General features: G+C 53.7%; 1 protein-coding gene across 5 annotated transcripts in view; it reads left to right on the top strand.

Annotated features, from left to right (window-relative positions):
• Positions 1 to 501: 501 nt before the first annotated feature.
• Positions 502 to 14,464, top strand: part of AXIN2 (axin 2) — a 31,935-nt gene continuing 17,972 nt past the window's right edge. For 2 of the 5 annotated variants that reach the window (XM_070227004.1, XM_023652168.2), the window contains exons 1-3: positions 1,190 to 1,329; positions 3,381 to 4,310; positions 12,699 to 12,839. In XM_070227004.1, the coding sequence (XP_070083105.1) occupies positions 3,496 to 4,310; positions 12,699 to 12,839 (956 nt within the window). In that variant the 5' untranslated portion in view covers positions 1,190 to 1,329; positions 3,381 to 3,495. Of the gene's footprint in view, positions 672 to 1,189; positions 1,330 to 1,521; positions 1,633 to 1,789; positions 2,191 to 3,380; positions 4,311 to 12,698; positions 12,840 to 14,464 lie in introns of those variants that run through there. The other 3 variants (XM_023652170.2, XM_070227003.1, XM_023652169.2) reach the window with 3 other exon arrangements.

Genomic DNA, 14,464 nt, shown 5'->3' with positions numbered 1-14,464 from the left:
ACTCAGTTACATGCGCGCACAGGCACGCACATGCCTGCTGCATCCAGGCCTGCGTTCGCCCTATGACACTTGGTCAGTCGATCCCAAGACTAGAATCCTCCAAGCCCAAATTCCCAGGGAAACTTGAAAAGAGGTAGAAAAGTGTTTGATGATAGAAAAAAAGAATTTTGCTTGCTTGCAGTTCTTGCGACGGCCAGAATGCTACAATAAACTGTTGCTTTCCAGAGCTGGGGAGGGCGAGGGCAGGCAGCGGGAAGAAGTCGGAGCAGAGCCCAGAGAACTTGAAAGACGGAATCAGAACTCAGGCTGGGAGAGCCTCTGGGGCCGCGGGGGCCAGGCAGGGGGCGGAGGAGGGCCGGGGAAGGGTTAACGCGGGAGCCGAGCGTGCGGCGGGGGCGGGCCGGGCCGGCCGGGGAGGGCGCGGGGCGCTGTCCCTTTAAGCGGGCGGCGCGGGCCGGCCGAGCGCGGCTGTGATTGGCGCGGCGGGATCACTGGCTCCCCGGCCCGGCCCGGGGGAGTCGGCTGGAGCCGGCTGCGCTTTGATAAGGTCCTGGCAACTCAGTAACAACCCGAGAGCCGCGAAATAAAAATAACCCCTCGTAGCCCTGGATTTAGGGGCCGCCCGGCGTCCGAGGCGCCCGTCTCCCCTGCCGAAGGCCCTGCTGTAAAAGGTGGGGGTGGAGGCGCGGCCACAGCAGAGCTGCTTCAAAGGAAGCCCCCCTCGGGCCCGGGGCGAGGTCGCGCCAAGCCGCGTCGCGGGCGCCGGGGGCGAGAGGGGGTCCGCCGGCCGAGCCTGGCCCGGGAGGGGCGGTGCGAGCCGGACGGCCCCGAGGAGGCGCGGCGGGGGCCGGGGGGGCGGCCCGGGGCGCGGCTGGTGCGTACCTCCCTTTCAGGACCGTGCGCTCGGCTCGCGCCTTTGAAGTGCACAGTTAAATCCACAGCGCAGTTTTTGTTGGAAGCGCCCGGAGGACATTTGGTGCGCGGAGTGACTGCTGGAAACAGGACCTGTGTTGAAAGCCGGGCCGGGCGGGGGCCGGAGGGGCCGGGGGCGGCCGCGGCGGGGGCGGAGGCCCACTCGGATCTTTTGCATAAAAGGGGCGGCGGGGAGCGCCGCTTTCCCCCTCCCTGGCCGGTGGATCTCGCTCTAATCCCGGGATTGTTGCTTCCCCGCACCCCCTCCCCTGCCGCGCGACTCCCCATGTTCCCCGACGCCGGGACCGGCCCGGGGGGGCCCGGGGCTGCCGCTGCGAGCCGATCCGGGGGCCGGGGCCAGGGCCCTGCCCGGGGCGCCTGCGAGGTCTCGCTGCGGAGCGCGCGCGCGGATCAATGGTGAGTGCCGAGGCCGCGGCGGCGGGGCGGCCCGTGCGCTTTGATGTGCCGGGCGGCCCTTTGAAGTTGGCAGGCCGGCTATTTCGGGGCGCGCTCCGGGCGGGCGCGGAGGGGAGCGGCGGGCCCGGCGCCCAGCGCTCCGGGGGGCTTGGCCGGGCCGCCCTGCGCGTCCGGCGCCCGAACCCCCTCCCCAGCGGGGTGGCGGGGGCCCGGGCGGAGGGACTTCTGCAAGTGGCGGCTGCAGTGGGGGCGGAGAGGGGGCAGATCCCCCCCGGAGGGCGCATCGCTGTCGTTGTTATGGATGTGAGTCGAGGTGTGAGTGTGCGCGGGAGTGTCTTTGGAAGGTGGGATGAAAGGGTGGCGGCGCCCCCCGCTGGCCCTCCCCTCCGCCCCCTCTCCCCCCGCCCCATCCTTCCCTCCCGCCTCTCCGCCCCCCCTCCCCTCCCCTCCCCTCCCAGCTACTGGTCCGCGCCTAGGGGCCCGGAGCGCTGGCCCAGGCTTAGTCTGCGCGAGGAGCTGCCCGAGCCCGGGGCGCCCGCGTCCCCCGCGTCTCTCCTCCCCGCCCGGGCCTCGCGCCCCCGGCCCCCTTTTGCGGAGAGGCAGAGACTCCGCGCGTCGCCATTTCTGGACGAGGCTGCTGCTTTCCGTGCTTTTTCTGTGGGCGCCTGTGCGAGCGGCGGCGCGGGGGACTGACCCGCGTCCGGGCTCGGGGTGCTGCGAGTGCCTCCCGGGCTCCGGCCCCGCGCTCGGCGGCCCGCTCGCCGGGGCTCTGGACGTGTTCGGTTGGATTTGGGCCGGGGGGCGGGCCTGGGGGTCTCGGCGGAGATGAGAGCCCGGTCTCGGGCCGCCTTCGTCTTCCAGGTAACGGGGCCGCCCCACCTCCCCTCCGCCCGGGTAACGCGGCGCTACCGGCGGCCCCGCCACTCCGCCGACTGAGTTGCCTAGCCTGGCGGCCTGAAGCCCCAGGCGGGGGCCGTGCGCATCCACCCCAGGCCCCGGGTCCCAGCCCCTCGTTCGGGGTCGCGCCCCACACCCCTGGCGCGCCCTGGCCCTCCTTAGTTTGATCCTTCCCGTGCTGGGGAAAGCGGCTCGTTTATTGGTTAGATAAGAGTTTTTTCTTTTGGAAAAAAGAGACAGGCTTGAGATCAGTAGAGTTTGGGATTCTTGGCACAGGCAGTGGTAGCGTGAGACGGTTTCTGGTCCGGTTTTGTAGGGTTTGAGGCTCCTGGAGGTGGTTGGGGGGACGAGGGCGGCGGGTCCTGAGGCTTCTCTGCTCTCTTGCAAAGTTAGTCTCATCTTAGTTAGTTGATTTCTGGTTTGGGGGAGCAGGGGAGACAGAAGTGTAGACTGAGTCGGATTCTTGGCGGGAGGCGGGGCGCAGTGAACAAGTACATCTGGGTTGGTGGGGGGGGGGCGTTTTCCAGCTGGGAGTCCGGGAGCCCATTCAGCCCTGTGCTGGGCGGGCTTCTTTCTCGGTCGAGGATCTTCTGAATTTTTAAGGAGTGGGACGGGGGAAGGGGTGGGGTGGGGGGAATGGGAACCAGATGCTGGGGAAGGGCACGTTTGGAGCTCGAGTTATCTGTACGGAGAGCCGAGCGGGGAAATCTACCGAAATTGGTTTCACCTGCACCCAGCCCAGCGGCTGGGAGTGCGCGTCTTTGGAGTCAATGCTGTCGGGGGGAGGGGAGAGGGGGGAGCGGAGCGGGGAGGCGCGGGCGGGACTGCCCTGCGTGTGCCGGGGCCGAGTGGGTTTTGGGGAGGTTACGTCTCACACCTCCCCTGCCCCTCTGTCCCCGCCTCCCACCCTCGGGGCTCCCCTCTCACCTTCCCCGCCCCTCCCCCCCAAGTGTGCTGGGAGCTCAGATTTCGCCTTTGAAAAAGCGGCGTCTGATACTTTAGATGAGCACCTCGCAGATAGCTGGGTTGCTTGATTTGAATTTGAGGAGTTGAAAAGCCTGTTTACTTTCTTGCTTTGATGTTGGGTAGATCTGGTTTTGATTAGATCAATACCCTTTTCTCTCTCCCTACCTCCCCCTTCCTTTTCTTTCCAGAAAGGAGGCTCAGATGAGCCCCTGCTGACTTGAGAGAGAAAGAGAGACCACGCTGATTGCTGAGAGGAACTGGAAGAATAAAAAAATTCCCAAACTCAGTGAGAACTCCCTCACCATGAGTAGCGCTGTGTTGGTGACTCGCCTCCCAGATCCCAGCAGCAGCTTCCGCGAGGATGCCCCCCGACCCCCGGTTCCGGGGGAAGAAGGGGAGACCCCACCGTGCCAGACCGGGGTGGGAAAGGGCCAGGTCACCAAACCCATGCCTGTCTCTTCCAACGCCAGGCGGAACGAGGATGGGTTGGGGGAGCCCGAGGGGCGGGCATCTCCGGACTCCCCTCTGACCAGGTGGACCAAGTCGTTGCACTCCTTGTTGGGCGATCAGGATGGTGCTTATCTCTTCCGGACTTTCCTGGAGAGGGAGAAATGCGTGGATACCCTAGACTTTTGGTTTGCCTGCAATGGATTCAGGCAGATGAACCTGAAGGATACCAAAACTTTACGAGTAGCCAAAGCGATCTACAAAAGGTACATCGAGAACAACAGCATTGTCTCCAAGCAGCTGAAACCTGCCACCAAGACCTACATAAGAGATGGCATCAAGAAGCAGCAGATTGATTCCATCATGTTTGACCAGGCACAGACTGAGATCCAGTCGGTGATGGAGGAAAATGCCTACCAGATGTTTCTGACTTCTGATATATACCTCGAATACGTGAGGAGTGGGGGAGAAAACACAGCTTACATGAGTACTGGGGGACTGGGGAGCCTAAAGGTCGTGTGTGGCTATCTCCCTACCCTGAATGAAGAAGAGGAATGGACTTGTGCCGACTTCAAGTGCAAACTTGCCCCCACTGTGGTTGGCTTGTCCAGCAAAACCCTGAGGGCTACAGCGAGTGTGAGGTCCACAGAAACTGTTGAAAATGGATACAGGTAAGACTTGGCGGGGTGAGGAGGGGGTTGGGGTGTTGGAGGATGCTATGGACTTGGCAGATGTTTTGAGTTAAGGAGGGTGGATGGTTGGATGGAGGTGCTGCTGAGGCTGACAAAGGGCTGTTGAGAGCTAGGACCACTGGCCATGAACTCTTTGATGTTGCTTTTTGTTGTTGGGGGGGGAGTGATGCACACAGCTGAATACCTGCAGTCTTCCAATGCAGTATTCATTAATGCGGGTTACTTATTATCCTGGGCTGGTCTTAGAAGGGCTTGAGAGAGGGAGGGAGAGGACAGCAGCCTTGATGCCTCTGAGTCACCAGATACACTAAGCACCGGTTTTGGAAGGGGTCATTCACCACTAATCAGTAGAGAGTGGATTTACTGTGGCTAGGGAGGCAGTTGGGTTGTGGTGGAGGCACAGAAAATAACGTGTGCACCCATTGGACGTGGGGGTAAGTGGGATATTTTGAACTTATGTTAAGATAAGAGCAGCAGCTGGCTTAACAACCGAGCTTGTGGGTCTGTTTGTAGCATTAGGTATTTACCTGGCAAGAAACTCCTGACTGGGGAGGGCCCCGGCAACTTTCCCCACTGAAGACCTCTAGCTTTCAAGTCTGCTGGTATATTCATCTAGGTTTTCAATGCTTGCAGCCTGAGGGTCAGATCTTGGGTGATGATTTTGTGGCTTAGTGCTAATGGGGAAATTGTCTTGGCCAGTGAGGACCGCGGGGGGGGGGGGGGGGGGGGGCGGTTCCCTGGAGTCCTTTCTCTTTGAGGCTTCAAGACAAACAGTCCTTTACAGAATGGCCAAGTCTTAAGATTCTTGACCTTTGCAGGCAACTTCAGACCTCCTGTTAGAACGAGTTTTTCTGTTTCTCTCTCTCTCCCTCCCCTTCCAAACGTCCAAAAAGAGAGTGAGCCTCTTAATTCTAGGTTGCCGCTGATGGCATGCAGGGGAAGGGAGGGTGGTTGCTGTCTGAGCGGCTTCTCTCACTATCCGTTGCGTATTTCCCCCTGTGCTGGGGACCAGGGATGCAGTCTGGGGGTTGCCTCTGTGGAGACTTGCTCTCTCTAGGGTAGGGCCTCCAGCATCTGGCAGCTGGAGGAGGGGCAGGGTAGCCAGGTCTGAGCCTAGGCGCACGGTGATTTAGGGGTGGCCAAGTGAGTTGACTCTTCACAGGGAGGGAAGGGCTTGTTCTCCAGCCACCAGGGGGCACCCTTACAGCCTTGGGAGCCTGTTTACCCACACTCAGACATCTGGTCTACACCTAAGTGGAAACGGATTGGCTTTTGCAAGGAAGCAAATGATCACGTGAAAGGAGTTCAGCATCTTTAAGCTTGTGGTTTCAGGTTGTTTCGGAGGCAGATACTGGGTCTGGCTTTGGTGGCAGGGCAGTCACTGGGCACCTGCCGTTGCTGCCCCGTTCCTGTACGTGAACATTTGGGTAAACCTGCTGGCCTCCTTGCTCTCCAGTTTGGCAGCTGTAGCTCAGACTACTTAAGGCCTGTGGGAAGGCTGCGTCTCCAGGGCCCTCCTGACAGTGGGGCTTCTGTTCCTCCCGGTGTCAGGCCCCAGAGTGTCACCTTTGTAAATACAGTAGCACCGTGTGTGGTTTTGGATGTCATCAGTAAGAAAGCACCCTGGCAGGACCCTGCTGTGACCCCTTCCCTTTGTGGGTGGGCGGTAGACACCCAGCCTCGGTGTGCCCCTCCCCTTTCCAAAGGCCTCAGCTGGGATATTACCAGGATTCAACATTTTGGTGATGAAGCTTTTGAGATTCTGGGCCAGGGGCCAAAGGTCCTTTGTGTTTTCAGTGCTTGCCTTCTTGGTTGTGAACTGTGGGCGTCATTGATAGATAGATGACACCTTTTCCTCAGCCTCTTGAGTTTCCATACTAATTGTATGTGCTTTCTTCCACTGTTGGGTTGAAGTGAAGTATTTTATCTGGACTACATGTGCCCATAAGTCTTAACTGGGCATTGCCAAAGATAATTTAAGACATCCAATTTCATTTTAACCTACAAGATATTCAAGTGTGCATACGGTGTATTGGGAGGTGTCCTGAACGGTGTCAGAGGCCTGGGTTCCAGCCCTGTGCACCGCTTTCTACCTGGGCTGAATCCATTCTGAACTCCTGTGCCCATCTGTGAAACAAATGGGCCCCATCCCTTCTGCTTATGTCGTGTGTTGCTATTAGGATCCACATAATAAGCACGAAAGCCCTTTGTAAAGGGAAGTGTTTTGAACAGATGTAAAGCGTTATAGTTAGTATAATTTAATAATGATAATAAATGGGTATGTGAAAAGGGCAGCCAGGTTAGGATGTCACTTTCAAAGAGTGACTCTTGGGTTCTAGTCCATGTTCACTGGAAAGTTTTAGAGTGTTCCCCCTTGCCACTCCTCAGCCTTCTCTGTTGAACTTAAGTCTGTCTTTCCAGCTAGTTCTTGGGATGTAGGGATCCTAACTCCCCCTCCTCATACACTCACTCAGCACGCAAGACACCTGGCCTATGGGATGGGCTCAATAAGTTAGCAAAATGAATGAAACCGAAAACACACGTCCTGCTGAGGGTCTCCCTTCACCCGCTGTTGAGGAGCAGTCTGGGCCGCTGGATGCCCAGAGCAGTGGCTGGTCTTCCAAGCAGTGTGTTTACCTTGGGCACTCGAAGGAGCCTCATTTTTAATGACTTGTTTGTGTCCTTACTGATTTGGTGTCAGGTTTAATATAAATAGTTGGAACGGAAGAGCAGGAATTATCCTCGGAGGGCAGGACTCTGGTTTGCGAGTGCTTGAGTGGGATGCCTGGGCTTTTGATGGTCTCTATAAATAACTGAGGGCGAGAGTGGCCTGTTGGTAGAAGAACGTGTAAAAAGCCCAGGACACAAACACACACACAGAGTGTCGAGGTGTGTGTGAAGGGGGCTGTGGGATTAGGAGCTCAGCCCAGCATTTATTTTGGGAAGGAGAAGACAGTGTGGGGTGCACAGAATGCTGCGTGTGTCCTTCCCTTTCTGCACTGGCCCTTGAGTGTTCCTGCCCAAGGCGGCTCTCCTCTGTCTCCCATGGGACCCTGTGCTCTAGAATCACTTAAAATAAGCCGGGCCCAGCAGATGGCCCTCTGCTGGCCCCAAGTGCTTCCTGTTCTCTGAAAGAACTCACTGATGAGGCCCGTTTTTGTGAGAAGCCATTGGAATCAAGCTTGGCTTCAACTATCAAAGAAAATGATGCCATAGGAAAGATATGCTGGAAGCAGTAGCCCACAATTAGAGGATGGAAGCTCTGATGAAGGCAGTTTGCTAAGATACACTTGTAAAAGTTTGCCTGTTGTCAAAAGGCCCAGTTGCCCAGTGTCATCTGAGTGCCAGGCCACTCGCTTAGTGTCCCTTATTCTTGCCTTAGAAAATGCTTGTGGAAGAGAGTGTTGCCTTTTGGGCAGTGACTTTGTGAGTAAATTGTCAGAGGGCTTTTGGAAAGCCCTAAACTAGGCAAACACTTTTGAAGTTGCATTGTTTTGAGAGGGGACTCAGAAAGAGACCCCGAAGGTCAGTTCTATTGTGCTCTCTCTAGGCCGGCTTTGCCCTCGTGTATGGGGAGGGGGCAGGACCACAGCACCTCATCAAGATAAGAGATAAGAATTGGCTGAGGGAGAAAAATAGCAGCCGATGTCTCCTTTCCCTTCAGGTCCCAGGAGCCTCTGTAGCCCAGTGCAAAAATCTGTACCATAGGCCACTCTGTAGGAATTTAAAATCCTGCGGCAACTGGGAGCACAACAGTCCTGAAGAAATAATCAAAGCATCTGGGTACAATTACTGTAGCATGGTCGAGTTTCTTTCCGTTTTTTTTTTTTCTTTAAGTAATCACAAGAAAACAGCTCTAATCCGTTTTCTTAAAATTATGTGGCGATTGTGACAAAGTTCTGGGTTCTGAAAAATTGAGTTTCTGTCTCTCCCCACAGCTCTGCCTCCTTCCTCTGCCTCGTCTTGTTATGATTGTAGGAAAATCCAAATACTTTATTGCAGTCAACTGAGCTAAGAGCAGTATATTCCATTTTTAATTACTGGTCACACAGTAGCCCTCTATTTTGGAAGTGAAGGGAGACGAGTTTATTTTGGGATCCATGTGTTCAACAAGGAGCGCAAAGCTGTGAGCACACATGGGTTGGAGTTAGCTGCCCTTTTTCTTGGGGAGGGAGGAACGTCTATTGAGTCATTTTCTCCCTGTATGAGGCTGAATTACAACCCTTACATTTGGGGCATTGTCGATGTGTTAATACCACAAAGATAGTAACGCTCAGGGAAGGAAAGAGGGTTTGAAGGCTATTTAAGGCTGTTTGGGTTTTTTTGATCTTGTACCATGCCTCTTAGACTAAAAAACTTTTCAGCAACCCATTTAATGGTCCTGAGTCTCTTAAGGAGGTTCAACAAAGCTTTGAGCTGCTGCCACATGCCACAAATTGCTGGCAGCTTCGGGGAGACACATGTGAAGAAGACAGAGCTGGTCCTTGTCCTCATGGGGCTTCTAGTCAAGCTGCACAGGACAGGCATTCAGCATGTCAACACACCGTGCTCTGTAATTATAAGTCATGATAAATGCCATGGAAGGAAGACGAGCTACAGGGGCACTCTGTTGGCGGTTGGTTTTTGGACTATTTAACCATGATCCTCCCAAATTACAGTGCCCTTGTTGGGCCTTTCAGCGGATGTAAGAACTTCATGCAGATGGCCATGTTTGAACTGCCTCTTTTTGTTTTCTTTTTTTTGGTGCGGAAGATTGGTCCTGAGCTAAGATCTCTTGCCAATCTTCCTCTTTTTGATTGAGGAAGATTGTCACCAAGCTAACATCTGTGCCAGTCTTCCTCTACCTTGTATGTGGGATGCTGCCACACACGGCTTGATGAGTGGTGTGTAGGTCCATGCTTGGGGTCTGAACCTGCAAACTCCAGGCCACCGAAGTGGAGCACACGAACCTAACCACTGTGCCACCAGGCCAGCCCTGAGCTGCCTACTTTGTCCTCCGTGGAGGCTGTGACTCGCCTGTGGTTGCCCAGCTGGCTGGGAGCTAAGCCAGCACCAGCTCTTGGCCTCTTGATTTCTGGTCCCAATCAAGGGCTTACAGAAGTTACTTATTATGGGGTCCTGAAGATAGGATGGGGCCCTGAAGAAGTTATCTTGTCCATCCTGCTTTGAGGCAGTAGCCCAGTCCAAGGACCCCAGATACCTTGGAATTTTGGGCTATTTTAAAGACTTGGATTGGGACCCGCCCCATGGCCGAGTGGTTAAGAGCACATTCTCCACTTCGGCAGCCCAGGGTTCGCTGGTTTGGATCCTGGTTATGGACCTACACACTGTCATCAAGCCATGCTGTGATGGGATCCCACATGGAGAACCAGAATAACTTGTAACTATGATATACAACTATGTACTGGGGCTTTGGGAGGAAAAAAAAAGAGGAAGATTGGCAACAGATATTAGCTCAGGGCCAATCTTAAAAAAAAAAAAAAAAGATAAGACTTGGGTGATTCCATAGCCTGCCCCCATCCACTCCATGGGTCCACTCTGAGGATTAAGAAGTGTTTCTTCATTCTATCTTATAGGAAAGTCTATTTCCTCTTGTTCTGCCTTTAGTGGCAAAGCCAAACAGAATCATCCTCTTCCACCTCTTGAGTTCCCTTATCAACTGGGAGACTCTTTTAACTGAATCATCCCTCATCTCTTCTCTTCTCCAGAAAAACCAACTGCCTTTCCTCCTCTCTAGACCTGGGATCTGGAAATCCCAGAGTGAGGACATGGGGACCAGTTCTAAGGCATGGAAGATCTTACTGTCCTCATTTAATCATCATAAAATGTCCTGGGAGGCGTTGAGCCTTATTGCCCTATACAGATATCAGAACAGGGTTAGAGTGTCCAAATGACAGTTCAAGGTCACTTGATCCAAGGTGTTTGACGGGTTCAGGTGTGACATTCCTCATTTGCACTTTCCAGTCAATTCCACACCTATGTAACGTTTCTAAGATCTGGCTTTATGTTCCAGCCTAGCTCACTAGAACAGAATCAAGGTCCCTGCTAATGTTGGGCTCCTCTGGGAGTCTGGATACTGGTTCCATGTGGCTGACTCTTCAGACGGGTGGCCCTCCAACAAGGCTTTTGACACCCCCACCTTGGGCTCCATTACCTCCTTGGGTGGTAGTGAGGATGAAAGATGATTGGGCGGACGTTCATTGAGCACTACTGCTGGGGGTACAGCAGTGACAAAAACAAAGACCCCGCCCATACGAAGTGCTCCATCACTGGTAGCTCTTGGCTTTCATTAACATTTCTAAACTGAGGGGGTTGGGTTAGATCATTTCTAAGGTTCATCCTGGCTCTAAAATGTTCTGACTCTGAAGCTAACTTTTCTTATTTGTTTTGTCACTCCAGCCACTAGGGTACAGACTCCTTAAAGACAGGGACCGTCTCTTCCACCTTCTTTTCCCTGCCCACTGCCCCCTGTTGAGGCCGTTACACCAAACTGTGGCAACAACTCCTTGTCCACCCCCACCCCACCTTCCAGTCCAACCTGGTGGCACACCCGCTGGATCACAGGTGCCGCTGGGAACACCTCAGGCCCCCCCCTCCTCTTCCTGCCCCGACTAGCCCCACTCCCTTCCTCCCCAGTCTGGGGAGGGCTTTTAACTGCTTTTCCCTTCCCAGGTCCTGGGTGTCATCTCCTTGAATTCATGCTCATCCGTTAAGGTTGACCTTCCTCCCACCTGTCCCAGGGAGCCATCCCCGGCCATCCCAGCTAGAAGCATCCTCTCCATCGTTAGCTCTGCCAGGGTTACCTCTCCCAGGCCACTCATCCTGCTTTTGATTCTAGAAGAATTTTTTAAAATGTTGAGGCTAGTCTTTGTATTAGGAGGCAGAAAAAGAGGTTGAGAGAGAACCCAACAAATCAATCCCTTGCCCGCCAGCTCTGTGATCTAGGGCAGGCTGCTGTTCTTGTGGGACCACCAAGGACACATCTGTAAAATGGGCACAGTGCTGCTTCTCCCCCAGGTGGCTGCGAGGATTAAAAGCGATTGATGTGTGTGAAGGTGAGCCCCTCTTTGTGGACCCGTGTTAACACTGTGTCTGCCTCCCTCGTGGTGCCCCCTCACATTATGGTGACACACCCCTACCAGGCCATGGGTGCCAGGAGAGCAGAGACCGGGGCTGGGAACACCCAGAGTCCAGTGTAGCAGTGGACACATTGTCAGTGACTAGGAGCTCGGTGAACACATGCCGAAGACTGCTTTGACCTCTCCTGGGTTCCTTTCATCTGTCAACTCCAAAGCTGGCTGTATGGACCGGCCGCGGTGGTCTGAAAGAACATGTTCTCTTTTCTAGCCTTTCCCTTCTCCTCCAGTTGATTTCTCTGCTGTTGCCCTAGACGTGGTGGGCCCAGTGGAGTATGCCAGGGTCTTTGTATACGAGGTGTCTTGCAACTTCAGGCTTCACAGGCCCCTTCCTGCAGCCCGCCAACCACAGTGGCCCCTTCCTCCTTCTCCCCCCACTTCAGTTCCTCACTGGTGACACAAGAGGAATGCAGCCCAGCAGGGGACAGACACACTGGTTGTTCTGGGAGGAGATCAAGAGGGCAAAATGGGGAGGCAGAGGCCACTGCAACAAAAGGGCAGGAGACACCAGAGGAGGGGCCTGGACCTTCCTTTGAAACAGCTGTGCTGCTCATTTTAATCCTGCTGGCCTTAGCCAGCCCTGGGAGAAGGAAGGCCAGGCTGGGGGAAGGGCATGGCAGAGGCCCAGCTCAGGGTGGGATAGAAGTCCTAAACATTGTCCTGAACTTTTCTGTCCTATCTGTGCAGCTCACTGTGTCCAGGGTTGAAAAGAGAAGGCTAGGACAGACATCTAGGTGTTTGCATCTTGGAGCTATGCTGATAGAGCCCAGGCGGGGAGTTTGGAAGCTTAAGATGTCTTGGGACCCTCAAATTGTATGCTTCTGGTGCAGGCTTGGATGTGGGGATGGGGAGAGGGAGACACTGTCCACTGACTTATTCCCCTTTCGCTCCATAGCCTCGCCTCCTAGAGCGGAGTCCTGTTCCCTCCTCTATGTATGTGTGTATTTAGAACTTTGTAGGATCCCCTGGCTGCCTCTGGGGTCCTCCTCTGTCCCCTGGTAGGGCTCACCTTTGGGGACAGAGGAATCCAACCTGCTTTCTCCCCAGGGCAAGTCAGTGGCTCAGCAGGCTCCTTTTGTGACCCCTGCTCTCAGTCTGTGATCAGCTGGCCCTGGGCAGCAGGTTGGCATTGAACAGATTGTAGGATTGTGCACTCTGTCATCCTGGTCACCTGCTTACCTGGGTTTCTGGAGAGAATCAGTGATGCACTGCTGTTGTACTTTTCCTGCAGGTCCTTCAAGAGGAGCGAGCCTGTGAATCCATACCATGTAGGTTCTGGCTATGTCTTTGCACCAGCCACCAGCGCCAATGATAGTGAGATATCCAGTGACGCACTGACTGATGATTCCATGTCCATGACGGACAGTAGCGTGTAAGTATTCCGGTATCCCCATCATGTACATGGTTAGCAGTGTGACCTACCAGCTGGGCGGAGTCCTCAGCCATTCTCACCTGGCTTTACAGATCCCATCTGTGTGTAGACTTTTGTTTGGTGGGAGGGGAGTGTGCTAGGGGTGCCGTGCTGGCTTAGGAGGGTGACATGGTAGTCTGGGGAGTGTTAAGCTTAGAGCCTGGAAAGGAAAGTTGGATGGGATCTTAACAGAGGAAAACTGAAGTGAGATAGAAGGTTAAGATGAATATCTAAATTCCTTGAGTTTAAAAACCCATCTTCCGGTTGTCAGTTTTTCTGCCTTCCCTGTGGGCAGAAGTGCTCGGCTGGTCTTGAAACCCAGTTATCCCACTTGCAGAACCAACAGGTGGGAGACAGGGTGGCATTAGAAGGGTTTGTGTTTAGGTCTTCATTGTTTTCGAAGGAAAAGATGTTGAAGATGGGAGTCAGAAAGCCAGAGCTCTCTAAAGAGCCACGGTGTGTAATGTCCCCTCATGGATGTGTTCAAGTGGACATCATTCAAGCACCTACTCTGTCAGGCAGCAGTTCTGCCCAAAGTTGTGTCTGATCCCAGATCTTTGCAGATGGACGGCTTTGATTTCTGAAAGCAATCCAAGTCCTTGGGGTGGTCTGATGAGGTCAGCAGCCCATCAGGCAGGGTCATGCTTTGAGTCTGAGGTCATTTGAGGTCATGCAGTGGTGATCTCTGTAGATGGAGGACAGCAGTTCTCGGTGAGACTCATAGAGGTGTGTGTGTGGTGGGCTGGGTATCCCCATCTCCTGAGCTCCTTTGAGATTCTTTCTGATTCCAGAGACCTGAGGGAGGTGGAGCCTGGGCTTGGGTGAAACTCCCCAAGAGCTTGTCTTGTCTCCCAACACGCAGCTGAGAACCACTGTTCTAGAAATGATCTTTGAAGGCTTTTCCACAATGTTTTGGAAAAGGAATTTCTCTTGCCAAGGGAACAGTTTTGAAAGGCAAACCCATTGAGCTGTTGTAAATTCTGGTATACATACTAGAGTTTGTTCCTTTTAGCTTCTTAAAACTGGACCATCTATTCTTCTAGTTTGCTTGGAGTTATCTGGTTTCTATTGGCCAGTGTTTTGTTGGTTGGCCTGTGGCATGGAACCAGTTGGAAGGAAAGTTGATGAGGCTGGCTGGGTACTTTACTATTGATTTTCCCAGTGACTTTTTATTGTGTCACCTCAGATTCCCCTGTTATTAAAGTGAGAGAGATCCTTAAGGTGAAAGGCTCCATCTTAGTATAAGAACAGATTTTGGCATGAGTAAAAATAGAATAAAGCTACACATCTTTCATGCAACATGGAGAAATGAGGGGGTTCCACAGAAGTAAATTTTCCATGTTGACTGAACTCTTTAGGTATCCATACTTGAAAAAAATTATCCTTTGATGGACATAGTTCTTAAAATAATATGTTTTTGATCTGTCTTTATGGAATAGTATTAGACAAGGCATAATTTATTTCTTGATCCAAATAATATCAAGATGTTTTCATACTATGTTGTAGTATTTTCTCAGAGAATACAAGATTGTATAAAGCTATCTGCCTCTATACATGTTGGCAGCCCCCCATTTTAAAAATAGGGT

The sequence above is a fragment of the Equus caballus genome, chromosome 11, assembly GCF_041296265.1.
Source record: "Equus caballus isolate H_3958 breed thoroughbred chromosome 11, TB-T2T, whole genome shotgun sequence".
NCBI classification, from domain to species: domain Eukaryota; kingdom Metazoa; phylum Chordata; class Mammalia; order Perissodactyla; family Equidae; genus Equus; species Equus caballus.
Note: the sequence above shows the minus strand (reverse complement) of the source record. Positions and strands in the feature narration are given on the sequence as shown.